The sequence below is a fragment of the Dermacentor silvarum genome, chromosome 10 (assembly GCF_013339745.2).
Source record: "Dermacentor silvarum isolate Dsil-2018 chromosome 10, BIME_Dsil_1.4, whole genome shotgun sequence".
Classification (NCBI taxonomy): Eukaryota; Metazoa; Arthropoda; class Arachnida; order Ixodida; family Ixodidae; genus Dermacentor; species Dermacentor silvarum.
The window spans coordinates 10,131,610-10,159,574 of NC_051163.1; the positions used below are offsets into that span (position 1 = coordinate 10,131,610).

At 44.6% G+C, this 27,965-nt stretch overlaps 1 protein-coding gene across 1 annotated transcript; it reads left to right on the plus strand.

Annotated features, from left to right (window-relative positions):
* Nucleotides 1-1,718: 1,718 nt before the first annotated feature.
* Nucleotides 1,719-25,000, plus strand: LOC119431329 (uncharacterized). The gene is made up of 6 exons (XM_037698815.2): nt 1,719-2,137; nt 2,754-3,226; nt 4,258-4,542; nt 13,110-13,226; nt 21,656-21,792; nt 23,037-25,000. Exons 1-6 carry the CDS (start codon nt 1,784-1,786, stop codon nt 23,261-23,263), a joined length of 1,593 nt encoding a protein of 530 aa, XP_037554743.1. The 5' UTR covers nt 1,719-1,783; the 3' UTR covers nt 23,264-25,000.
* The last annotated feature ends 2,965 nt before the right edge of the window (nt 25,001-27,965 follow it).

The following is a 27,965-nucleotide window of genomic DNA, read 5'->3' on the forward strand; positions in this document are numbered from 1 at the left end:
CTGGATTTCTGCCGTCGCCGTCGCCGTGAGGTTCCGTATAGATAAAATCTTCGCTGCGCGCCGTATGCCCCAGCGGAAGCGTGCGGGGACGCGCGCTATCACGGAGAGCGAACGCACTCATCTCCCACGCGCAAGCAAGGAAGCGGAAAGCCAGCGCCGGAGGGAGCAGGGGGGGGGGGGGGGGGCACTTCTCTGCCAACAACCGCGCTCGTCGCTCGTCCGCACAGTCTCTTATCTCTCCCACGCGCAAGCAAGGAAGCGGGAAGCCAGCGCCGGAGGGGGGGGGGGGGGGCGCACTTCTACGCTGCCAACAACCGCGCTCGTCGTTCGTTTGACCGCACCGTCTCTTATCTCCACACGGCTCGGACCTTTATGCGCCGTGCATTCGCCGCTCAGTTTCCGTTGAAGCGATAGACCGCACGTACCTTCGCCCGCTGCGCGGCGTATGCGCTCGCTGCCAGCGTTTTGACAGTCGTTGGCTGCAGTCATTCAGTGTGATCTATTCATGTTTGTTTGTGCGCGCTCACACCACGCTTGTTCATTCAGTTAGTAATAGTCGGGCCACATTTTCCAACGCACGCTACACATGCAATGCTGCCCAGATCGGCAGTGCAGCACTACAGGTGTGTCCCTTCGCACGCGCTGCCCCCGGTAAGCGCTTCTCATCAACACCACCGTTTCACACGCGCCTTCTCGTGGTCATCGAGTCTCTCTTCATGTCGGTCTACTTACGCCGCAGCACACCTGCTTACTTAATCAGCTCATGTTTACTACAATTCATATTGCTACCAAGGCCGCTCACCTTACTTCGTATGACATTGCTGTGTTGCTATCGCTTTCATTGCTTCGCCCTTAGGGCGAAACTGTGACATTCTTTTTTTTTTTTTTTCAACCTCCTTGAGGTGTTCAGCCATTTGCTCTTCCTCTCCACATGCACCGCACAACGTGTCTATACCTTGGTACTTGACTCGTTACATCTTAGTCCGCAATACTCCCGTCCTGGCTTCAAACAACAGAGCTTCTCCTAGATCACGGATGTCGTCGCGCCGGCGGCGGCGGTTCGCTGGGCGGCGAATATCTGGAAAGAGTGGATCGGCGGCGAACAGCAAGTTTTTTTTTTTTTTTTTTCTTTTTTTTTTTTTTTTTTTGACGTCGGGCAGCGGGCGGCCGCCGCCGAAAGTTCGTCGCTTTTTCACTCCACGGAGGTTAGCGCGACGTGCGACCGCGACAGCCATCTCCATCGCGTCGCTTGTCGCTGCCGCGCGCAAGGTCGCGTGCATGCGGTTCCTACTTTATGCTCTAAACTATGTACTCAGAGGTAGAGTGTACTAGTACAGTGCCTAGAATATATACTTACTGTAGTACTAGGCCATTGTCTTGTACACTCTACTCAGAGGCTATGACCTACTGAAACGGTGGGCTATGGCAACGTTTATATAGTTGGCTATGGTATGGCCAACGTTACTAGATCACCTCTTTCTAGTAACGGTGGGTATGGCTCAGATCTATAATTACTACGGCGCCCAGATTTCATCTAGGGACGTTATTTCAGCGTAACCACTAGGCACTGAACCTCAAGTTTTCCCTCTCTCAGAAATTAAGGCAATAGCAACATAATAAAGCCGGTAGTGGGCAATAGAATTAAAAAAAAAAATCGTACCAAGCAGTGGAAGCGCTTTACAAAAACGAAACCGAAACACGGGTTTGGCACGGGGCGTCATTCTCAGTACAAGACAGAATGCATCAAACTGTTGTGCACAGAGGTGAATATCCTCAATAACACATGTTTACTCTCTCGTGCGTCTGTTTCACTTTGTTTAGCGAACGAAATGCGCGACTTACTTTCTTCGTTGACTGGACGTCATTTGCTAGAAGACAACGAAACCGAAACGCGGAGCCCTATGGCGCGCGCGGTCTACTTCAAGGGGCGATTCCGACAAAGCCAGAAGCTACGCTTCGGCGTAGAAACTGCTGGACTTTCGGAATTGCCCGCTGTCATCATAGTGGCCTCGAATCCGCAACACCGCCTTCTAACATGAAGGAGCCTCGCAGGGGACATTCGCGGCGCTGTCGCAGCGTTGAATGCCGCAGCGAAAACGCCGGCGAAGAGCATCTCTTCAGGAATCCTCTCAGCAAGGTATGGCAGCATTACATTTTCCATACCTTAGCAGTCATTCGTTCGTTCACATTATTGGATCTGTTGTGCTGCTGCCGTTTCTCTCGTGGGCAAGCATGGTGACCACCCTGACAAGAATAATATACAACGAATGCACGTACGAATTAATTGTCGTGCAATCTTACTTAAAAAGTGTGCTGAAACCATGGTGAGTGCGGTCAGGTTTACTCCTTCATTGCCAGGGCCCCCCTGTCTGCCTTATTACAATCTTTTTTTTTTCAATGGCATAACTATGTAGCAGAGACATCTTTATCTTTATTAATATAATATATATCTTCACTAGATCAGTGAAAAAATATACATGGCCGCCTATCTGAGTGTAATCGGGACCCAGGGCGTTTCTCTTCACTATACGCGGGTTCACTATGAGGTTCGACTGCAGGTTATCACCTGTAGCTGTTACGAGTACATTTTATTGCCGAATAGACTGGCGGCTATCGGGTGCAATGGTTGGTGTTTCTCTTCACTATAGCCGATAGTTCATTATATATGCTGGTTCACACGCGGTTAGACTGTACAGGCTATCACCTAGAGTATCCTTTATTGCTAAATAAAATGTGGCGACGATCGGGTGCAGTGGTACCGCGGCCGACGGCGAAGCAAGGACGACGAGGCTGGGCTGCTGGACGCCGAGTACGACGCTGGCCATGAGAGCCACTCGCAGCAGCAGGTGCGCGGCAACCGACGACTCGCCGTGGCCAGCAACAACAGCAGCTCGGGCGGCGCGCCGAAATTGGCGACGAAACCCAACAACAGCAGCGGGAACAACTGCTCGTCGGAGAATTCCGCTTCCGCCACTACGTCGCCGCCACCAAACAAGCCGACAGCGGCAGCCAGCGGTGGATACGGCCCACGGGTCCGCATTTCACTGCCAGAAGAAGACCTGAGCACCAGGGCCAAGCAGCAGAGCCGCGCTGTGGCCCACCAGCAGCAACAGGAGGGCTGTACGGATAGATCCGAGGTACCTGCCGTGCCGCCCAGACCCGCGTCCTGTCAGCCCCCGCAGCAGCCCAGCAAAACACGGTCGTTGTGTCCCGCTGAAAGAGCCCGGTGCGTATGCACCCAGAGGTCCCCATAGTATAGTATTCAACAAAGCACGATTGTGGCTTAAGAAGAGTGCCGCGATTGCGCAGGGCAGCAATGTGGCCCCGAAATAGCGGGACCACATTGCGAGCTTGCTATATTTACGAAATATATACATCGTTACACATACAATATGCACACCGCATGTGTGCTGAGTACACATCCAACTTACATGTATGTGTTAAACGCAGCTGACAAGGAAACATTACGAGGAGCACCAAGGCCTTGCTCGATCTCCCTTAAATGAAATTCCGCAAGGGTCCACCTGGTGAAAACTGCACTGGATTTAGTTCCAGTGGGGGTCTTCAATTTGTCATCCCGGACTCCCCATGACTGCCCGAGCTGCTGCTTTCAGCCAATGAACAATGGCATACTCAACATCTCAGGCAATCCTGGGCAGTCCAGTACGACAAGGAAAACCTGCGACTCTAGATTCAGTGGCAAATGGGCCTTCCAGCCTTTACCATTCAAGGGATTAGCATTTGACAGTGCTGGAGATCTACAACTGCCCTTTAGAAAGTGACAGCCATCACTTGGTTCCTGCTGGTTATTTCTGCACAACCAATTAGAGATGATTTGCCCCTGTCCAGTCAATCTAAAGAAAGCAAAGCTTTCTTTAGATTTTCCCTCCACTTTGTATGGATGACTGTCTGGCGGAGTAAGCTGGACCGATCCCGGAGACTGTTTCATCAAAGGTGGCAACTTGGTGGGTCAGTACTGACACCAGTGCACAATATATGTCCTTGCAAGCGTTTTAATGTTGTTTGCAATGTGGGCCGATCCTGGCAGCAGTGCATTGTCACAGCATTCACACGTCTCATAGCATTTAACCAGTAGAGTTAACCAATATTTGTCGCCAGCAGCATATCTTAGCAGGCCTACCGGGAAGTTTGACTTTGATAGTCATCTTTCAATGGTTTCTGCCCAACTTTTAAAATGAGAGTTTGAAAATCTGCTCATGCTCATGTTGGCAGATGTGGCAAACATGGTTCCTGCAGGCTGGCATTCCCGGGCTGCCACAACCAAGAGACAATGTCCAGCCACTCGCCATCCAGGGTTCTCACACAGAGCCCTGCTAGAGCCATAGGCGTTCAGTCACTTGATGCCCTGCTTGGCCAGCTCTGTTCGGGCAACTGTAAGATCTCCATGAAGGTCAAGGACAAGGATGGCAAGGTGCACAAAGACAAAGACGTCAAAGTCCACAAGGATGATGACAGCAAGGCACTTGCCCACAAAAGCAACGACATCTGTTGCATGAAAGAGACGACTCCATGCAGCCGAAGGTGAGCTTTTTTTTCTCCATTGCTATGGCACCGACTGCACTTGCAAAATGTTGCCAAACCGTGATACTCAGCACATGCATTAAAGTCTAACGTCATTATAACAAAATTGCGCTCAACACATAATTACTAGGGCTGTGCAAATAGTGACTTTTGAGACCGAATCGAATACAAATCGAATAGTGCCAGAAGCGAATCGAATCAAATACTTTTTGAATAGGTTCTCGAATATGGAACATCCGCTATTATAATCATTAAAAAACGATGTTCACATCGCAATATTATCAAGGTTAGCAAGTTTCTGTCATTACACAGCACATTATGGAGCATTGTTTATTAAAAGCACAAATGGGACATCGGAAGCAAAGAAGTAGTTTCTTCGTGTGCATGGGGCTCTTCAGAGAGTGCGAATGATCGCTGTACAGCCTTTAAAGTATCGCTATCTAAGTTATGTAACCTGCTGCACTACGCAAGTTCTCATGTTTTATTTATATCGTATGCCCGCGGGGGTAAAATGTACCTCACTTTTGCTCAAATTTTATGTTTATTTTGGCGCAGTTGACGTTCTGAAATATTCTAAAAGTATTCGAAACGTATTCGCATTTACTAATAGTGACTATTCGATTCGAACACCGAATGAATAGGATACATTCGACTCGTTATTCAAATAATTCGAATATTAGCACACGCTTAATAATTACCTTCGTTATCCCTGATATTTGTTATAAGCATATATTCGTTACTTGCTGATATCAGACAGAAATGTTCTAGGTTTACCTAATTATATCGGTGTTTGTTATATCGAGGTTCGCCTGTAATATGATGGAGACTGCTATGCTGCCACTGCTTACGCAGTAAAAGCCCTTCAAGATGTCCAGCTGCAAAAATACATTTTTGTAGAGACAAAAAACACTGAACACTGTGAAGCACACAGCAACCCTTGTTTGTGAAGATTACAGTGCAATCACAATGTCTGCACATGAAAAAAAAAAAAAAAAAAAAACTTCCGTTTTCATGTAATAGCAGGTCCAAAGTGTTAGAAGTGATGTTAATGGTACGAACAATTTTGCTGAACCAATTGCAGTAGTATGAATATTGACCATGTAACTCTCGTTCATATCTTTTTTAAAGACAGTTGAATGAATGCTGTCCTCACCAAACATTCTACTAGCTCTCCGTTTAACGAATATACCAGGCACTGCCTTCATCATGAGCGTATCTACCAGGGGCGCAAGGGAGCACTCCCCCCCACTGTCACAAGTGGGGGGGGGGGGGGGGGGGGCAAAGTACACCATTTGCCCCCACCCCACTTTTGACAGTGGTACTTTCGGCTGTACGCTGGAAAGTCCAACAAAGTCCAACAAAACTACAGCTGAAGCTAAATTTTAAAAGGAGGAGATCGAGACACCGACCAAAAAAGGTTTAAAAATGCATTTATTTAAATTAAGTTAAATTATGGGGTCTTACGTGCCAAAACCGCGACCTGATTATGAGACACACCGGAAATTTAGACCACCTGGGGTTCTTTACGTACACCTAAATCTAAGTACACGGGTGTTTTCACATTTCGCCCCCATCGAAATGCGGCCGCCGTGGCCGGGATTTGATCCCGCGACCTCGTGCACAGCAGCCCAACACCATAGCCACTGAGCAACCACGGTGGGTATATTAAAAAAAATACATTAACGTTTCGGCTCCCCCACGGGAGCCTTGTTCACAGATGAAGCATGCGGCAGAGCTTGCGCCCTTTTTATGGGCGGCTCAAGACACGACCAAGGCATTTGGCATGCATGGCCGGCAGATTTCCTTCGTTGCGATTAAGAGTGTATGCCATGGTTTGGATGATTAAGGATTCAAGATAAAGACGCGTGGAATGATTTGGTTCCCTGGCGACCACGTGAGATTTGTCCCAGTTAATCGTGTGTGGCGTAGTTGCGCAGTGTTCGGCTAGGGCATTCGACGCAACGTGTCGTTTTTAGACGTCATTCCTGTGCTGTTGAAGCCTTTTTTTTTTTTTTTTTTTGAAGTTGCCAGTTTCTCCGACGTAGACATATTGACAGTCTGCACACGGAATGACGTACACCACACCTGGGAACTTGTCCTTTTCCAAAGGGCCGGTCTTTTACGCGCACGAGTTCGTGCCTGGGTTTCCGGGAGGGAACGTGGGCAGCCTGTATTGCATATATGAGCGTAGAACTCGTGAAAGGGTCTCGCTTGCGCCTGGGACGTAGGGTATCGCAGCCCGTTTTTTTTTTTTTTTTTTTTTTTTTTTGGGGGGGGGGGGGGGGGGGGGTCCAGGATGGGTGGGTACTGCACAAGCCAGCTGGCGCTCTACTGAGTCAATGACGCGCTGTGGTTGCTCAGTAGCTATGGTGTTGGGCTGCTGAGCACGAGGTCGCGGGATCGAATCCCGGCCACGGCCGCCGCATTTCGATGGAGGCGAAATGCGAAAACACCCGTGTACTTAGATTTAGGTGCAGGTTAAAGAACCCCAGGTGGTCCAAATTTCCGGAGTCCCCCATGCACTACGGCGTGCCTCATAATCAGATCGTGGTTTTGTCACGTAAAACCCCATAATTTAATTTCTTAATTACTGAGGCAATGAAGTGCTCAGGGTAACCACAAGCCGTCAATTCACGCCACACGAGTGCATTGTCCGCCATGCAGTCTTTTGCTGCAGCGCACACATTTTTCGCCCGACGAAGAAGAGAACCGACCACAGACCTCTTTTGCGAAGCAGGATGCACCGATGCATAGTTGAGGTAGCGACCAGTGTGAGTCTGCTTCCTAAACACTTCGAACAACAGATTTTGTCCTTCGCGTTGCACAAGGGTGTCCAAGAATGGCAGTTGGTCTTCAGATTACACTTCTACGGTGAACCTAATTGCTGTGTTCATACTGTTCAGGTGAGCCGTGAAAAGGTCAAGGTTCTGTCATTGCAAAACACTGAAACAGTCGTCGACGTACTTGAAGAAGACCTTCGGTGTCGGTGTAAACGAGGACAGCGCCCTATATATAGCTTCGATAGCCTCCATTGTTAAGTTAGCGACTGTGACCGAAATCGACGCCCCCATTACCGCTCCGTGGACTTGCCGATAAAATGTTTTCTTTTTTTTTTTTTTGGAACGTGAAGTATGTGTTTTAAAGGCAAAACTTGAGTAGCCTAGCTTGATCATGCACCTCGATGGGGGATCTGTCAGGCAACGTCGGGTCCTTGTCGAGGGCGGCGACGAAAACATCCACGGCCATGTCTATCGGTACGCTCGTGATACCACGTCAAAAGAAACTAAAACTTCGTCGAGGTCGGCTCTTGTCCCTTTGACCTTTTAAATGAAGTCGTACGTGTTGAATAGTACGTATACGTGTTGAAGCCTTAGTTGAATAGTTTCCCAGACTTCTAAAACAACTGCACGAGATATGGATTTGAAATTCCGTGAAAATAGGAGAATTTTAAGCGCAATGTGTAGCGAAAACTCAGTTTCCTGCTTTAAATGCAAGTGTTCCAGATAATTACTAAGCCCTCGTTTTTCCATGTGTTTTCGTGCATCATTCGAGTGGCATAGTTTGTTTCTCCGGTGTCCTCCGTGAGCTAAACATGTCGTCTTGTTTATATCTGGATATTGGCAATGTATAAAATGAGTAGGTTAAATTCGCCTTTTCCGATAGAATATACGGCTGCGCTGTCATAATTACAACTACAACTGAGGTAAAATTGTGCGAACATAGGGGGAACAATACGTCAAGTTTATGTGCGATGGTAAATGCGTGTTGACCAAATACAGCTTAAAAAAAAAAACTGTAAGCAAGTATTCGGAAATATCACGCTGTTGTTATTAGCTAGGTTTCACAATGTCCCTAAGAGAACTCTGCATTTCAGATATTTTATACTTTGACAGAATAGGCAGCGTTTTAACTACAATGTCAGGGAGTTCTAACGTTTCTGGCTTATTTAGAAGCGTTACGAATATTTATCGAACCCTCATTTTTTGCCTTTAACTTTTTCATGCGCGATATACTGGGTTCGCCTGGTGTCTTCATTGAACTAAAGAAAGCAGCTTCTTTCAGTTTTGTGACCCTGAGGTAAAGTTTGATGTGGAGGTAAAGTTAAAAATAGATGGGTAATTGGGACTTTTGCAATAAATTATGTATGCAAGCACTCTAGAGTGTTATGAGCCTGTCTAACGAGCAGGGCATAATTGAGCCCACTGCCCTGGCAGAACTGTAAATGCCACCAAAACCAAATTTAGCAAAAATTGGTGGTACGCTATAAAAAAAAATATCTGTGCGGAGTTAAATGGGGTTGGGTCAAACGGAGTCTTCGTAAAAAAAAAAAAAAATCATATTCAAGCGTTAGAGCATGTGATATGGCCGCTTTCAGCTATGTTTCCCAATGTCCCGACATAGCTGATGGTTACAACAAAATTATATTTCGTGGAAAGGGGTGGGGAGTAAGGTAAGTGCTATGTGCGACAAAATTTTTACTTTCAGGGTCTAGTTATAAACGTTGCAAATAATTACTGAGCCGTCGTTCTTTCCCATTATTTTTCATGCGTTTAAGACGTTCCTATAGTTGGTTTCAGTGATGTCCTCGGTGAACTAAACAAGAGACATTGTTTATATTTGGCGAAAATAAAGGGCACGGTATGGGCACTATGCAAGTAATACCCCCGTCAAGCGGGCAAGTTAAGGTGGCGGTCCCACTCCGGCGGCACGAGCCCCCCCGTTTTCAGCACTTTTGGAGCAACCGTGGTGGCTCTTCTACTTAGGATATAAAGTTGTCGTATATACCATAACAAAGATTAATTCTTCTAGATTCCAACTATATATAATACAAGGAAATTTATTGATGTGATTAAGAAATAAATGTTCAAGAACAAGCATGAGATACATGGTTCTTGCGAACTGTGTCTCAGTTGTGGCCATATTTAGAAGAAACTACCACACTTACTGCATTGCAGCTTGCTCTGTACCTTTAGGACATATTTATCTAGTTCCTAGACGTAGCAAAATAATTTTGAATTTTTACTTTTTCGATAATTTGCTTTTGAAAATTGCCAAATATCGCGATCTTCTGTTGTAAACAGCCCGACAACTACATGCTCAAGGAAGCTAAATTTTGGATAAAGTAGAGTTCAAGGAATTTTCATTTAAGACGCAAAATTTCATTCATTAACTTCATTAGTTTTCCTAATAATGCGGCCGAAATTAAGCAATATTTGGAATTATGGTTTTATTTTTGCCCATTTTTGCGGGAAGGTACTAAAGCTACGAAGCTGCGGTTTAAAAGTAATAAAAGTACATGAATGAAATTTTGTGTCCTAAATGGAAATGCCTTGAGCTCTAAGCTTCCTTGAGCATGTAGTTGCCGGGCTGTTTACAACAGGAAATTGCGATATTTGGCAATCTTCAAAAGCAAATTATCGAAAAAGTAAAAATTCAAAATTATTTTGCAACGTCTAGGAACTAGATAAATATGTCTTAAAGCTACAGAGCGAGCCGCAATGCAGTAAGTGCGGTAGTTTCTTCTAAATATGGTCACAACTGAGACACAGTTCGCAAAAATCATGTATCTTATGCTTGTTCTTGAATATTTATTACTAAATCACATCAATCAATTTCCTTATATTATATATAGTTAGAATCTACAAGAATTAAGCTTTTTATGGTATATACCACAACTTTATATCCTAAGTAGAAGAGCCACCACGGTTAGTCTAAAAGTACTGAAAACGAGGGGCTCGTGCCGCCGGAGTGGGACCACCACTTACGGGGAGTGCACTTCGGGACCTTGAGTGACACTTTAGTCTACGCGGTTCTAAACGGGAAAACAGAGCGCACTCGCATAAAAAAAAAAAAAAAAAAATGCCGACAGACTACGAGCGCGTTTTGTGAAGATGTAGATTAATAAGAAAAGTATTTATACAAAGTGATTGTTTTACGTTGTATTATTAATAAAAAGAAACTTAACCCGTGTTTTTTAACAAAAATCGAAAAGATTTTTTTTTATTATAAGAGTGGCAAGCCAATGCCGGCTAAGAAAAATTAGTGGCAAGTCAATGCCGGTCAAAAAATGCCTAGCCAATCCAGAACGACATATATCGTCGTGCGATGAGGCGGCATTTTATCCTACTAGAATAGAATATGAGCGAGTTTTAGGCTATTATCTGTGCGCAAGAGCTGTTCAACCACTAAAATGAACTTCTGTGTCCTTTTTTTTTATGCCTTACATTTTGTACCATTGAAACCGCTCGCGGCGAGGCTACGCACTCGGCCAGCAAAGTGCGTTCCGTGAACGCACTTCGACCGGAGTACTCTTCTGCGAGTGACACTCCACTTGCGACGTTTAGATTTGGCAAAGTGCACTTAAACCGAATGACACTCTCCGTAATTAAGTGCACTTAACTTGCCCGCTTGACAGGGGTATAAACTTCAAAGACAGGGGACTAATTCTGATATTGTAGTAAATTGCGCAAGTAAGTGGTCCGGAGCTTTCTGAATGCGTTTGCAGAATTTATCCTGCTGCCCTGGGAGGACTGTGAACACAACCGATATCAAATCTAAAGAAATTTGGGAGGGGGAGCATGGAGTGAGGGAGTACACCATGGCAAATGTTATGGCGAATTAACATGTGTATAATGAATGAATGGCTTTTTAAAAATTTCCAGGAAGTGCTCCAAAGCAATACCTACATGCAAGCCAGATTTCAAACAGAACAGCCACATAGGCCGTATTCTGAAACATTCCATTTGGGCAAAATTCCATTTGGGTGTACGTCACTTTGACGTCACAGTGTCAGTGGGTGCTCCCGACATGTATTGAAAAAACTAACACGTATGTGCCGTACTGCGGGCGATATACATTCGAAAACACACCCGAGCCGCTCTGCACTCGCACGGTATGCCCTCTCGTGTGTTTTGCGAAGCGTTCGAGAGCGCGTGTTGGTAGTGCATGCTGACGTCACGGGTAAGCAGCCGGTTGACTTATTGAACGCGACTTTCGCCTAGTCGAAATATCGCCCAAGTGGAACGTTTCAGAATACGGCCCATATACAGGCAATTTTTAAAACAACGCGATATAATTACAGGAAACTGAAATTTTAATTTGAATTGTTTGAAAGAAACAGCTTGGCTGGAAATTTGGTTGTAATTCTCCAAGGTCGCACACATCTGCTGTCTTTTTTTCTTGTGAATATTGCAACTCATTTATGTTGACTGTATTTCTTTGTACGTAACCTCGGCAATACTATTACCTTAACTAGTGATACATTTGTGCTGTAGACCTAAACAGCAAGTACAATTCTTTGTTTAATTAGTAAAATTGTAACAAATTTGCATTTTCTTACGTGCCCTGGACGCTCACTGCCTTTCGTTCCTGCATCATCTTGAGATTTTATATAGTTATACGTGGATATAGATATAGCTATATCTGTCTGGTGAATATAAAAATAACGGACAGACGCATTCCCAGGCTTTTCACTTATTGTAATAGTAATTCCAAATATATATATATATATATATATATATATATATATATATATATATATATATATATATATATATATTTGTTGAAGCCTTAGTTGAATAGTTTCCCAGACTTCTAAAACAACTGCACGAGATACGGATTTGAAATTGCGTGAAAATTGGAGAATTTTAAGCGCAATGTGTAGCGAAAACTCACTTGACACTTGACGCTTGACACTAGTCGCGAGATCGTTTGCAGTTTGTACCCCCCACTCGAGAAGTAGTTGGTACGCCACTGGCCTTCATTTATGTGTACCATTTTTGCTAGCAATATGTCCATTAATACTGTACTAGAAATGTTTGTGTGTCTGTGCTTGTCAGAAAATAACAGCCACCTATCTGGTAACTGAAAGTGCCTTCAAGCACTTCTTTAGGTTAAAATGAGGTTAAAATAAGTACCACTGTATCGATACACTGCCCTTTTAATATATCAAAAGAAAGCCACTCTTACTACGACACGAGTCTTGGTAAGTCAGCAAATACACAAAAACGAAGGACGGTTGGCACGGCTGCCTTGAAATTCTCATGCCACCTCACTGTGACGTCGCTGATTTTTATGGTCTCTGCTCAGGCTTAGTTAATATTTTATTGGCAAATATGGATTGCATTGTATTTGTATTGTAAGGGAGCCAAGTGTTGAAATTGGCAAGTTTCAAGAACTTTACTGAGCAACAACGGTCCAATAAAAAAAAAAAAAAAAAAAAGCTTTGAAGTCCGTGACGCCGTTACACAGACACGCCAGCCGCTGTGGTTCCGGAACAAAACTTCAAATTTGCTGTTTTGCCTTCATTGTCTCTTCTATTAATCAAGCGCTTATCCCAAAGTTAACGAAAATAGCTTTGAAATAGTAATTAACATTCAAAACTGATTTAGTGTCCCTTTAACCATTGACATGTTTTGTCAATGCTTACTGCAGTCACTGTTTCTTTTGCTGGTACAATACCTAGCAGTCGTCACTCAGTTCTTTTTCTTAAGTTTACAATTGATGTAACGAACCACTTGCCATGAGTATGCTTCATTTGCTTGTCTGCCTGTTTGTCTCTCCTGCAGTCACTTTCCTACCAGCTTTCCGACGAGCATAGAGGTCCTCATGACAGTGAATCACTCGTGCACGACGCATCGATCGCTATCAGAACGAAGCCTGCAGCGCGACAGCTCCATGGTTAGGTAATGTATGCTCTTGCTTCTGCACAAACTGAGGCCATTCTGAATTTCATCTCTCTCTGGAGGCAATCCCTGACTAAGGAGTGCGGTCTCATTGGCTGAATTGGGGAAGCATGTGAGCCAGTTAAATATAGTGATGAGAATCATCAACGGCACTAGCTGTCATTGGAAACAATATGCACTGTGGCCTTTGAGATCAGTCAAAGACAGTGGTACGTCTCTAACATCACACTTCTGCAGAAGGCAGACTCACCACACCATGCTATCCACAGTGAAAAAAAAAGAAAAAAAAAAAAGAAAAGAAAAACTTGAGCTCACGAATTTAACACCTACAGATACAGTTAAATTCCCTAAAAACTTCGTTATAAAGAGGATTTCGTTATATGCAGGTTCGACAAGAAAATTCGAAAAAAAAAAACGCTTACCGTGTGTACTATCGCCCAAGATTTACTCCCAATACACTAAAGTTGCGATGAACAAAAAAGTCCCAGTTTCGCCCGAAAGGCGAAACATCGATTGTGACAGCAAATTAGCAGACAGCTATACGAAGTAAGAATAGTACAGTCAAACCTCGTTAATACGTACCCGCTTAATCCGTAATTGCGGTTTTGTAGTCCCGAAGTAAGTATATTCCAGGCACTATATCCGAAGATTCCCCCACCCAGCCCCCATTGAACCCCATGTATTGGCTGACCGCTTGAGCCATAGTCCCTCATTGGCCACCAAACGGTTAGTGCGTACTATTTTTGTTGTTCTACACGCACAGGCACAAAATGGGCAAAATGTACGCAGACGTTCGATTCTCGAGTTGCGACGCCCTCCAGCGATTTCCTCCATGCCAGCGATAGTGAACTTACAACATGGCCACCATGACGTATTTCCTGCTCGTACAGCTGTTGCCGACTGCCGCGCAGAAAAGCATGGCCTTCGAGATGAGTTCCCAGTAACGTGGATAGGCTGCCGGTAGGGGATGCGAATTCGCTGTCGCCGTTAAAACCCCTATATATAAAAAGTAGCACCATTCTTAAGATCTTCCCGCCACCGCGCTCACCCCGGCGTTTCCTTCTCGCCGCCTCCTGTCGCCCCTGCCTCCTCCGCTCCCCTATTGGCTAATCCGTGTCACGTGGAAGCAGGCGCTGCGCTTTTGTACATTTTTTCTTTCCAGCGCGCTCCGACCGCCATTCTCGGGCCTGTGCGACGAAAGTGCTGTACGCACAAACAGATCAAACGTGTTAGGGACACGAACTTCGTTGTGATGGCATGCTGCTGCGCCTTAAGTTGCCGCAACCGACAAGGCGAGGGCAAAATGCTTTCTTTTTTTTGTTGTTGTTGTTGTTTAACATCCCGCGAGCGCAAACGCTTGCTGCACACTTGGTATTTGCGCCGTCTCGCACCGTCGCGTTGCTACTTCCAAAACGGCATTATTAAGGCCAGTTACTGACTGACGAAGCAAAATCGCGCCTCAGAAACTGCTCCGCAGGGCGCGATCGAAGTTTTCCGCGGATTTCCTCTGGTAGCGCGTTATCTGTCGTCTACCACGGCAGGCCCGACGTAGGCGGCGCCACTGTCGATATCGCGCTTCGATCGCGCTGGCCGCGCCTAAAGCCCCTGGACCATCCACGCGCCACCGCCGCTTCTGCTAAAACGCGTATGGAGGGGCTTTAGCCGCGCCGAGCGCGACAGTAGAACGGAGGAGGGAAGTAGTTGGCGCCACTTTTTATGTCGCCGTCGGTTTGCCGTGGGAGTAGTAACCGCGCAGAAGCACATTTTATAGCGAAGCGCATTTTTGCCGTCACCGTGGACGTCGCTTTGAGGTTCCGTGTAAAGTCCAAACACGGCAACATCGTCGCCGCGCGCCGTACCTGTGTGTGCGTGAGTCAGTCGACTTAATTTTGCGCGCGCGCGGGAGAAGGGGGGGAAGCGCGCTTCCGCGCTAGGCACGGCGGGGGAGGCGAAAAAGGGAGGCGTTTACTTCGGCAGCGGCCGCCGTATCTTGAAAGCGATCTGCGATGTGGAAAGTGTGCGCCCGCGCGGGCTTATCTTCAAAGCGAACTGCAGACAAGGTCAATATCTTGCGTTTCTTCGTCGAAGTACTTATCCTTGGAATGTCACATATTTTGTAGCGATGCCTTTGTCAGTGGTCAGAGCGACGGTCCGCTCGCGTTATCAACGGGATCAGCCGGCCGTGAGCGGTGGATGATAAGACTAGTATAGAATAAGTCATAAGGCATCGCTACAAAATTGCGGCCCAGGTACTGGATGCGTGGACGCGTGTCGTTTCGCACAAGCGCGAGGCGTCGGAAACGAAGAGCGAGCGACACGATGGCATGATGATGATGATGATTTATTGGCATCCCCTTTGAAACGGGGCGGCGACAAATAGTCACCTAGCCTGCTCGATTTAATCAGGTATACTATACATGTGCTTTATCTAGCATTTTTGTATACCTCTCATTATTATTTTTCTTTTTCAAAAATTTACCTTGTGCCGCTGCCTATGATTTTAAGAGATCAGGTCGTATCCATCTTTTCCCTGCTTTTTTTCCACCAGTACTCCAATCGTCTCTTGCTGATCTCTACGGCTGATCTGTTTATGTTTCCTTCCACTTTGAAACCAAGCGCTTCTGGGAGTTGCACGTTACCTACGGTTCTAGCATCCTTATCATAGCGTCGTATAGTGTCACCTAGTGTCAGGTTAGTGAAGTGCAGAGACTTTCGCAGTAACCAGCGCGCTGAAAAAAAAAAAACGTTTTTTTTTTCCTTCGCAAAATCAACAGGAAAAGGAGAGTGCCGGCTTGACGGGCTAGGCCAGCTGCAGCAAGCGGCGGGATCAGGTTTGAATGAAGGGAGAGGGAAAGGTCACGCCCGCGGCGGCAAGATCGCCGGGTCTGGTCGACGGATGCAGGCCCGCCTCGCGCACCGCACGCTACGCACAGTGCGCTCGCTCTCGCCTCGCAGTCTCCGTGAATTCGAGCGCGCCAAGCGCGACGCCGTCGCTTGGCATTCCGTCGCGGCGGAGAAGGTGCTTCCGGTTGCTGCTCGCGCAAAAATGACAAAATTTGGGGCGAAATCTCTAGGTTGTCGGTTGAGAAAATTCGGTATTTCGAAGGGGTCTCCCGCTGCCACTTCGTTACGTAGAGGTCTCAAATACATGTGCTTCCAGTGGCGCACCGACGGGGGGGGGGGGGGGGGGGGGGGGGTTGTAACCCCCCCCCCCTGAGGCCGACTTAACCCCCCTTTTTGTTTAATCCCTTTTCTTTCCTTGCGCATTTGAGTACTGCAGCTAAGATGTAAGATGCGCGATTGTCTGCACACTCGCAAAAAGCGCATTTTTTGACAATTTCCCATGAAGAAATTGGAATCAGCTGCTGTTTAGATGGTTTCGGCAAACTGTCACCCCCCCCCCCCCCTTCCCCTGGCAGAGATCCTGGGTGCGCTACTGTGTGCTTCTATGGAGTAACGTCGGGGAATAGAAAAACTTCGTTATATCCAGGAATTCGTTATATGGAGGCTCGTTATAAAGCAGGTTTAACTGTATTTATTTTTCTTCTATGATTACGCTTTAGTGCGTTTTCAGCTTATCTTTCCTTTTGTGGTAGTTGAGGGATTGAATCCTCTAAACCCTAGAAAAAATATTAGGAAGCATCAGAGGGCCTTAATGGTTTATTGTAATGAATGCTTCCGTATACCAGTTTCAGCTTCACTACGCAGAAGGCGGGGGTACGGTGGCTAGATGGGTAGGTGTGCCGACCGAGCGTAGTTCACCACTTCTCCGCATCATGACGCAAAATTGGCGCTGCGGACAGTAGAAAGGTTCAGCGGCGCGCAACGGTGGCTGCGCTGTGTAGACGAGCTGCGTGTCTGATAGTATCGCTTGCCTCTGATTGTATCTTTGAAGTGCGCGTTATAATACCGTTCTGAGCAGTGTAGGCCAAGCCAGAATGAGGAACTTGTTGTTGTCGTCTAGTCAGAAAAAACGAAATGCTGAAGTAAATTTTCTAGCTTGGCGATTGGTCACATTTATTGGTACAAATGCGGCGCTCCAGCCCATTGCATTAAATACGTAGATGCATTTTTTTCCATGCATAACACAATACTGCAGTGGTTTTATACGGTATATGGAAACGTGTTTACGTGAAATTTAGTAATTTCTTATGTTTCAATTGCGAGAAATCTAGCTATTATGTTTATTGCTGCCTCAGTTACGGTATTTAAGTTGTTACGAGACGAATTGTGTTGGTAAGTGCACATGGTTCACTGTTTGGTTCCAATAAAATAAAGCAATACGTCTTGGGCTACATTCAAGAATATATTTAAAATACAAGAAACGCTCTCATAACTTTAGTCAGCAGATGCACCAACATAAATAGCCTAGCGCGCCAGCAACGTCTCAACGTTGGTCCACCACATCATAACATTAATTTATTCACAGCACACGCCTCCGCTTCAGGTGATTCTTCTTCTCCCTGTTGCTTTCACGCCCCATGTTCTTGTCCTTGACAAGAAAGTAAAGGAGCATAATTGAATAGAATTTCACAACATCTTTTGTTAGCTCTTTCTTGTGCCGCTCACAGCCGATCATATTCGGAGGATTCAGCTGCAGAAAGGATGCAAAGTCGGCGATACTGTTCCTTCGTAACTCATATTTAAACTGAAGCACAGCTTGAAGGCGTTTTCGAGCGATGCTACCAGTTTTTTAGTGCTTCAGAAGGGAGCAACAGCCCTGACCTACTCATTCTGTTGAATTCAGTAATGTCCCTGAGCAATCGCAGCACTTGGTTCTTTGCAGGAACTTTCTTGCTACATAGCCTGCTATATAGAATATAAGCATCGAGTCACTTTTCTTTTCCCTGTAGCAGCGCAGCGCTGCTCGATGTCGCAGGCGCTGAGCACCTCATGTGCGGCTTGCAAATTTCCAATGTCGAGGAGCTCATCGACGTACGCTTTTCGGTGTACGGCTTGCTCATAAACTTCGCCGATACTGAGCAAGCTACTGAGCAGCCCGGGGCGAACATTTCCGCTGTCAGACAGCGGAACAATTCCGCTGTCTTTCTCACAAATTTAGAGCCCGACTTGCAGTTTGGAACGAAGCAGTAGGTCTCCTTGGTGGTCTTCTTTGGTGGAGCAACGCCGCCGCTAATCTCGCCGGTCATCTTTCCTACCTGGAACATTCCACATCGCTTAGGAACTTACAAACAGTACGAGAGATGCGGAGCTCTTCACCTTTGAAACTGACACGAACAGATGACATACAACTATTCCAATACGGGCTTTATTTTTTTTGCTCGCCGCCAGTCCGCCAGCCCCCTGTAGCAGACGACGCGCGCCGCTGAACCTTTCTACTGTCCGCAGCGCCAATTTTGCGTCATGATGCGGAGAAGCGGTGAACTACGCTCCAGAAGCGGCGGTCGGCACACCTACCCATCTAGCCACCGTAGCGGGGGCGTCATGACATCGCGATTACATTAGCTCACTCTTTTTCTGCAGTCACTGCGGCAGCCACACAAGAGGACAGCCAGAAGTGCAGCTGTCTAGTGAATTTGTACTTCGAGCAATGTCAACATACCTAGCGTTTTAGTGCTACACAACATCAGCAAATCTTTTCTATGTCATGACATCATTATAATGTCAATGTAAGTTCCAGCATTTTGAGACCAGTATTAAATTATAATATCTTATGTTTCCCAACCTTTATATTTTCTAAGTATCATCTTTTTACATGCATGAGATATGTGTGGTAGAGGTTTTACAACTCAAAAATGTGTGTAAGTATTCCTTAAACCCTGTAATGCCAAAACATGGTTCACTTTGTGCACTTTCACTTTTGGCCATAAAGAGTGCATTTGCACACACACACACCAAAAAAACAACTATGAAATGTTACTTCAGTTAGTACTTAATTAGTATAGTAAATAATTAATTAGTAATTGTTTTTCTGAACTATTCACAACTCAAAACTCACTCTCAAAAGCGTGACTAATAGCGTAGTTTCCCGTGCTTAACCCTTTCTGGTCCGAATTTGATCACTGAAGTAAGAAATCTATGCTATGTGCACCTGAATGCGAAAAAACAGCACAAATAAAGAAAAAATTTCTTTGCAGTTCTTGACAACATATCAAAGGCTTTTCTCATAAATTGGCAACAAATAAAGGCATTGGAGGCACTGAATGATTCTCCAAAGCTCTTAATTCACTTTCATAACTGTGTGAAGTATGGTGACAAAATGTTTGAAGACCATTATTGTGCCGCTGAAGTCAAGTCCGAACCTCAGTAGGATGCAACGTATGGACATTTGCAAAATATGAAGTAGACCACGTTTATCTATGGCACTAAATCGACATGTTATGTAATTGGTAATTAGAGTTGCTGACACTCAGATTTCTAAGATTACTTTCGTGTTTTTTTTTTGCTCTATATTTAAATATTTGTGGAATCGTCAAATACCAGTACATAAAAAGTAAGGGACAAACGTAAAGAGACACGCACGCACGCACGTGCACACACACACACACACACACACACACACACACATATCTATAACATGTGTCTCTATGTTTGTCCCTTGTTTAACAATCATGAATGGCCAACTAGCCCAAATTTCAGCTCTAGTGAAGTTAATCCTACAGGAATCACTAGACAAGAAAGGGGGTAAGTGAGATTTCTTTAAGCATCATTTTGACGAAATCAGCAAAGCAGATATTACTAACATATATGCAGCACAGCGTATATGTTGGGAATTATAGGTTTAGCCCTGTAACATGGATCAACACGGCAACATGAAGCTCTGTCCTAGTTCTGTTCTCCCATGTCACGGAGGCATATATAATGGGCACAATAAAGCTTTATGGCAGAAAATAGGTGGGATCCAAAATTTTGTGCTAGGGCGACAGATGGCACAGCAGTGCACACTGCTTGCCATCCACTTGACAGCAACATCATCATGAGCAACGATGCGTGAAAGTTCTGAAGTTCTTCTCGGCAAGATTTTTTTTCTTCAATGTGCTGGCACATGCATGCAATGAACGAGCACTTTGTTAGGTATAAATTGTGATGCAAAACTACCTTGCTAAATCGTGGTAAAATAAATCTGCAATAAAGATAGGATCAATGAATTTTTGAAATATACAACAGTAAATTTTGCTAAATTGATGTTCAACTATGACAGTAAATTATGCCGACTTATTTATTTATCGTGGCATGACTATGAAGAAAGGCTTCATTCTTTCATGCATTTGTTGCTTGTGAATGGGTTGCATACACGACTAAATAGGTACACTTTGACACACTAGGCTCCAAAAATGCCAGTGCTAGAAAATGTTTACAAATGCGTGTTGCAATCAAATCGTCAGTAAATTTCGAGCTCAGTACCAGTTTATTCACGCAACCATGTTTCAAAATTGTCTCAGTGAACTGCATGTAATAAATCAAAGAAACAAAGTTACCGTATTTATTCGATTATAAGGCGGTCACGATTATAAGGTGAGGGTGCCAGTTGGAGGACCCAAGAAAAAGAAATATCACCTTATAGTGTGGCTTCACGGCATCGCGGCGCACGCTGTCGTAAAGCCGCACTATAAGGTGAAAATCGCGCTGCCGTGAAGCCACACTACACGGCGAAATTCATGTTGCTGTGAAGCCACACCTAAATACAAAATTTGCGTATAAGCCGGAGGGTGATTTCGAGACTAAATATTCTGGTAAAAAAACCCTGCCTTATATTCGAATACTGTAGGTATCCATAATACACTGAACGAGCATGGTAAAAAAAATCCCTGCCTTATATTGGAATACTGTAGGTATCCATAATACACTGAACGAGCATGCCTTCACATAATAAGATAGTAAGGTTGAACCACATGGTACAAGCATAATGTGAACAGAGCCAATTGGTGAATGCCTGCTCCCGTCTTTAACGTCGGCAATAGCTTCTGTCCCAGCCAGAAAGCACTGCATGATTTGCATGTCAAAATTCACTCCCTGTGTTATATGTAGATCATTTGAATGCACAACTCTGATGCATGGAATGGCAAGACCCTCCAACGAGTGTTTTAGGGCATAGCATGGAATCTTCAATATAAGTACACTCTCAACTATGTCCTTAGAAAGAAATATCTCTGTCTATCTCTGTCCGTAAAATGAATTTGCTTTCAATACTATGACAGTTTGTTTTCATCGTGATTGCTTTTGTGTAAGTGAGAGCCATAGAAGCATTGAAAGTTGAGCTAGTTCTTATGTATGTATTGTAGCAGAACACTGCAAGGAAACACCGTAAGGTGAAGAGGGAACAAGACAAGGCACAGTGCATATCACAGCTGCTCCCGCCACTTGTGCCATGGCACTATTCAGTGCACATTGTGGCACAGGGCATTACATGCTTGGCAGGCTTTGTGAGTCGATAAAACCCCAAACTTCAGTTGTGCTTTTCTCTGCAGTGTGGTGCACTCCAAACCAGGCCACCAAGACATCATCTCCATCCCCAAATCTCGCTTCATTGTTGTGGCTGCACTACTTACCTTTGTGTTGGTGGCTTGCTTCTGCATCACCATCTACTCTTTCTCGGTACCTGCAGGCGAGTTCTCTTTGTACCATGCTTGATGCTGAATGCATGTTTGAGCATAATGCCAGGAGCGGTACACTTGCATGCATTTGCTTATTGCAGAAAGTCACGCTAACATTCGAGAATACTGGCACTAACAGCCACTAAAGGAAGTTCAGTTAGTGGACTGAAATGTTACCAATGTGCACAATTAACAAAATTTTCATATGCCCAAAGGTCAGAGCTCCAGAAGTCAGACACACCACTTGCGCATTTCACAATACTGAAATCGCTTTCGTGTTTGTTGAATTCTGTGGTAGCCAGCTGTGATCATGACCAAAGTCTACAATCACAATACTGACCTGATTACACAGTAGACTGCCATTAATTGGACTTTGGTTAATTCGATTTTCGGTTATTTCTATTCCGACCGCAGGTCCTGGTCGGCGCTCATGTAAATCTGTGGGCTCAAACATTGTTATTTCAATCCTAAAATTGGCCTTTGCCAAATAATTCAAACTTCACCAGTCAGCATTCACGCGTGTGACCCCTATGGTGACTCCAATAGCTGCTCCTTTAGTGGCAGCATGTCTCGGCAGAGCTTAGGGGACAGTGAATCCGTTGAACATATGTTATCTCCCGTTGAGAACGCCTACTTTCAGCCTGCCCTAGGAAGGTTTTCAAGCAACAACTGTAGCTTAAAATGACTGATTACGATATTTACCCCATTCTAATGCGTAAATTTTCTTTTTCCGAGAAAACTGGGCCGTAAATTGCCTGCACGGTGTAATCGGAGACAAAACCAAAATCGCCTTCGTGGCAGTTGTACGCTTTGCTACATAACATTATGTATTGCGGCGAAGCTGAGTGTAGGAAACCGGCTGCCATTGTGCAACATATTAGACCCTTGGCCATTTTTTTTGCTAAAGAAAAACGGGTGCGCATTTGATTTCTACTTTGTTTATGAGTTTTAATGTAATTTCGATGTCAGTTTTATACTTTAAACACGTAGAAAGTGGACACGCATTTGGTTCCGGGACATGTTACAGTGGCGTGCTTTTTGGTGTTTTTTCTGCATCCTGTTTAATTTGACCCGCCGGATAATTCGATTAATCTTGTCGGTCCTGTCAGGGTCGAATTAACAGAAGTCGGCTGCATATGTAAATTGAAAATGCTTGGATAGGGTTGCAAATGCTCACATTTTTGGGATAGGTTCAGTTGAAACTTGAAGCAGTCAGCACTGTGAACCATTGTGCAAGCTTTTGCTTTCATTTCAGAGCACAATCACTTGCACGGAAACGAATCCACCAAGTCAGCAAGCCCAAACCAGAATGTGCAATCTTCGTCGACCTCAGCTACCACTGGCAATACCACTACAGTCACCGTTGCAACAGCCACATCAGCTGCACCCCGAATAATGCCAGCCCAGTATGGCGCCCTACTGCCACATCAACGGACAGACAGTAATATTCTGCCAAGTCGGCCACGTGTTGTGATCTTGTAGTCTAGAATGCCATTTAGCTCTGGAAATTTGTTGTTTAATGGGCAGAACAATCTATTGCTGGGGAAAAACTGCTTTGCGAATTATAGCAATTGCAAGGAAGGACGAAGTGGGGGTAGGTGGGAAAGGAAGCCTTTGGCACGCTTCAGTACAGAAGACCTACGGTGCTCGACTACTCATGGGAAGGTTGTTGCCACTACAATTGTACTGCTTGCAAGATGTGAATAACACAAACCCCAGCACTCATGGCTGGTTCTTAAGCGATGCATGAACATAAAGCAGAAATAACTCTGAAATCAGTGTTTCCATAACTATGGAAGTGGAATGATTTCGCTGTGAATGATGTAGACACCATTACAGGGGCAAGAACTTTCAGTTGTGATAAATAAGGCATGTCATAAATCTGCATATCAGTTATAAATAATGTTAAAGCAGTCTTTATATGTCTTACATGGCTACAGCAGCTATCTATGGTGGTGTCATGGGCATTTCTAGCAACCTTTTACCCAGAAGGGCTACAAGCAAGCATTCCTGCGGAAATCTCTACAAATAGCGCAGTGCTCCGGGCTTTCATGCATAAATCCGCCTTCTGTACACAACCAACGGCGCTTGCACGTGAAGTTGATTCCGAGTTGAGAATAATGAATAAGACACTTTCTAAAGTCTTTGTATGCACCTGCTTACATTGCTTTCTTGAAGAGAGACAGAACCTGGCTTTACCGATTACTGCTTTGGAATTCTCCCTGCTTATTAAAGGAAAGGGATGACTTTTATTTCCAGTGAAAACTTCAACCGAAGGCCAGACGTTTCTGTTTCGTTTTCTCTCACACCCAAACCATGAAGGCGATGACGTGATTGAGTGAAGACCAAAATATTGCTATCTTCTCAACAGTACTGGTCCTGTTTCTGCAAGAACAGCCAATTCACATCTCCACAATTGCAGCAGACAATCAAAGACTTGACTTTCCAGCTTTCATTTTCTTCATGCTCGAGCGACGATGGTTGTGAGAACAAGATTGCATGAAATCTGAGATTTCATCTCACAATCTTGGTCTTGTTTTGGCAAGAGAAGCCAAGGAGACTGGCCAAGCTTAAATTCATTCCTAACATGTTGTAGAATTCCTTTCTTGAGAATCAACAAATAACTAGCCCTGGCCTGCCACTACCACATTTTGTCACTTTACAGTTCATTGCTTTATGCATCTGAAAATATTGCACCACGTCTTTCACTTTCACAATGTTTACCAGTTGCATTAAACCTTTGCCCCTAGGTATTCCTAAAAGGGCCCTGAAACACTTCTTGAACATAGCAAGAAAATGTTGCTGATCTGTTAACGAGGCTCCTGTCAACATGTGAGCCAAATATTATTGCACTGCATACAGCGTGGAACTTACACACTCGTGTAAAAAGTAGTGAAATACCACTTGCTCTCGCTTCCACAATCTCGTAATGCAACGTCATCGCAAGCAGCTGGACCCACAACAGCTACCAACTGATTTAGTGATCTCAGGAACATTCTCAGCAATACAGTTATTGATAACTTGAGTTAAATAAATCAGAAATATATATGTCTGCGATCTCAAAAAGATAGAAAAACCATTTCATCTTTCATCATTCCATCGGAGGCCATTTGCGCGCTGCTGTGCGTGGCCTCCAAGATGAAAGTCGTAGCATAGATACCACGGCCGCCACAGGGTGCCGCCACGAGCCATCTTGCATTTAACCTTTGGACGGGGCCAGCGGTGCATTGCTCCCTTGCACCCATTGTCGTCTCCCGTGTAGCTTCCAGCACGCTAGTGGAAATGAAAGGAGAAAGCCGTTTATCAGTCCGAAACTACGTTTAACTTCACGTGTGTATGAAGGATTCAAAAAATTTTCGGGCCATGAGTTTGCGAGGCAAGGTAATTTAATAGCGATGTCATTCTAATGATTAGATCAGTGGTGAAACAGCCATTTGATCATATGGTGCAGACCTCAGTAGAAGTGAAAAGCTAATTTGGAGCAGTGTCGAAAGTACAGCGCATGCTCTCAATGTCAACTTCAAATAGTCAATAAATATAGCAGAGCTGGTTTAATGCACAATAATGCAGCATTGGGGATAAAATAACAAAACTAGTTTTAAACAGTGTTTAACAGAATGGCTTTCCATCTGCATATATTGCAAAATAAATCAGCTTCTATGATTTCGACTTGCAACAGCCATCTGCGTGTTCGTCGTGCTTCAAGTGAGCAAGAATAATATATCGCGCAACATGGCCATGTAAGGAAGACCACGCCCTATAGGTCTTGCACGCCTAAACCAAAGTTACAATGAAGACGTTCAGAGGCTTATTTAATTCTAACATGCAATATCTCTAGGATATAACTTTGTGTTGGGTCACGTGAAGACTGCTTAAATTACAACCATGCAATCTGCTCTTTTGATCGTACAGGGGGTTGCAAGAAAAGCCCCAACTAATACCAAATTTATGTGCCAGGGTATGGGTATTTATTTACTATTACAAAGTATTTCTAAAGTGGCACCGTGAACAACTATGTCAAACAATGCGCAACCAGAGATTATCCGAGGCTTCTTTTTAATCCTACAGCCTGTTTTAGTGAGCTTCGTGCCACACTAGTTGGAGGAATACATAACTGCAGCACAAGACTGCACAGTGGTAGTGCATTGGAACCTCTGCCAGAGAGAAATGCAACAAACTAGCGAAAACACTAAATGGAAGACCTGACGGCATTGGCTAAATCCAGGATGATGATCATTCCATTGGCCTCCAAGATTGGAATGATGACGGGCTTTAGGTTATGGTTTCAGTTCTATTAGTGAGGGAGCATGAAGGAAATGAAGCTTTCTGTCTTATGCTTCTTTGGTGCAGGCTCGTCGTAATTTCCCGCTAAAATGCAGTTTTTGAGAAGGCGCACTGGTCTGCTCTTGGCACAATTAGATACAATTGGCGCAGCTATTCCACCACTGTTAGATAAAAAAGTGTTTCAGGGACCCTTTAACAATGATCTGTTCCACATTTCAAAGGTTCAACCTGCAAATGTAGCATGGCCTATTAATTTTGAGTGTCTGTTTATATGAGACCTTTAACTCAGTCGACCAATTTTCTTATTCAAATAATATCTAATGAAATTTTATGTGGCTGAGAAGAACCACAATGAAGCAGGACAGATGCTGACTAAAGTTAGATTTAAAGGCAAAAGGTCAAAAGTAGGGGTGTGCGAATATCAAAATTTTCTAATACTAATTAAATACAAATAATTAGCTTCAAATATTGAATAATGATATGCACATGCATTTATTAGCAAGTTTACTTATTGTCACATCTTGGAAAATGGCAGTTACATTATCAACGGTAAAAAAATTAAGACTAGTAAACTGTTATACTAAAAGATGGTGTATTTGACTCTGCTAATTTTAAAAATTGAGTAATTTTTACTAGACCTCTGTTCTTGCCAACCTGTGCCTTATACAAATCAAATGTCTGTAAACTCAGAGGCATTTGACCCTGCGCCAGATATCACTCATCGCATTTGCTGTCAAGCAATAAGCTCAGGACTGGGTGTGGTGCTGCAAAAGTCACAAATGAGCAAGGCAAAGGCTGTGCTCAGAACCAACCAAAACGAAGTGGGGCTGTATAATTTGCAGTGACCATTGCTTAGAAAAGAACTGAAGGAACACTGTCCTTTCTTTTTCCTTTGTTTCACTCCACATGCAAGTAGCACTTCTGCAGCACAGCTTGTGCAGCAAGCCCCTTCTGTTGTTTTTCTGTGTGAGACATCTGACCGACTCACTGTTTTCGAGGTACTGCATTTGCAAGAATATGATGTAACCAGCAAAATGAGGTATACTACATTATACGACAGGAGGAAGGGAGAAGGCACCTTCAACAAAAAAAATGTTTTGATTACAACTTCTATGTAAGCACGTGTAATGCATCCGTACTCATTTGGAATAGTGCCTCGTAGCATACCGCGATGCACACAGGCATTGTGGTGATGCCTATCGCAGAACATCCATTGCCTGCGAGATCTATACTGCAAGTCCCGAGTTTCGTTCGGGCGCCTATTGTGGTAGTTAATCGGCCATCGCTCTATCCTGTTGTAATAAGCTGCAATACGCTGCATAGTGGCGTGACGTGGGCATGCAGCGGGGAGCTGGCAAATTTGCAGCGAGGCCACGTGTTTGGGCACCACTACTGAGGATCGGCCCATCGGACCTATACTGAGGAAAGAGCATTCTTATTGCAGTTGAATTCTTTTGCACAGTTGCTCCCATCCCCTTTCAATCTGCTCTAAGTGCACCTGCGCTGTCTGCAAACCTGTGCCCCTTGCTACTGGGAGGCTGGCTTTCCCGCACAGTTTATGCATTCAGTGGCTGAATGCGCGTTACAGGTGAAAGTTTGCCAGCAGCACAAAATCACAAAATTCGGCACAAATTTAGATACATATTCTTAGGTTAAATAGAAAAAAATGCTAAGGACTGTGTTTACTCCTGCACAGCCAGCAATATATTCGATTTGTTTCGAATATTTGACTAGATACGAATATTTGAAAATTTCCAATACGTAGTTTTCGAATCCAATGTGAATATTAAAAATATAATATTCAATAGTTTAAATATTCTTATACCCCTAGTCAAAAGCATTTCCATTGCACTAGTCATGCATGGCCGCTTACTCGAAATAAAAAGTACCTATATGTTAG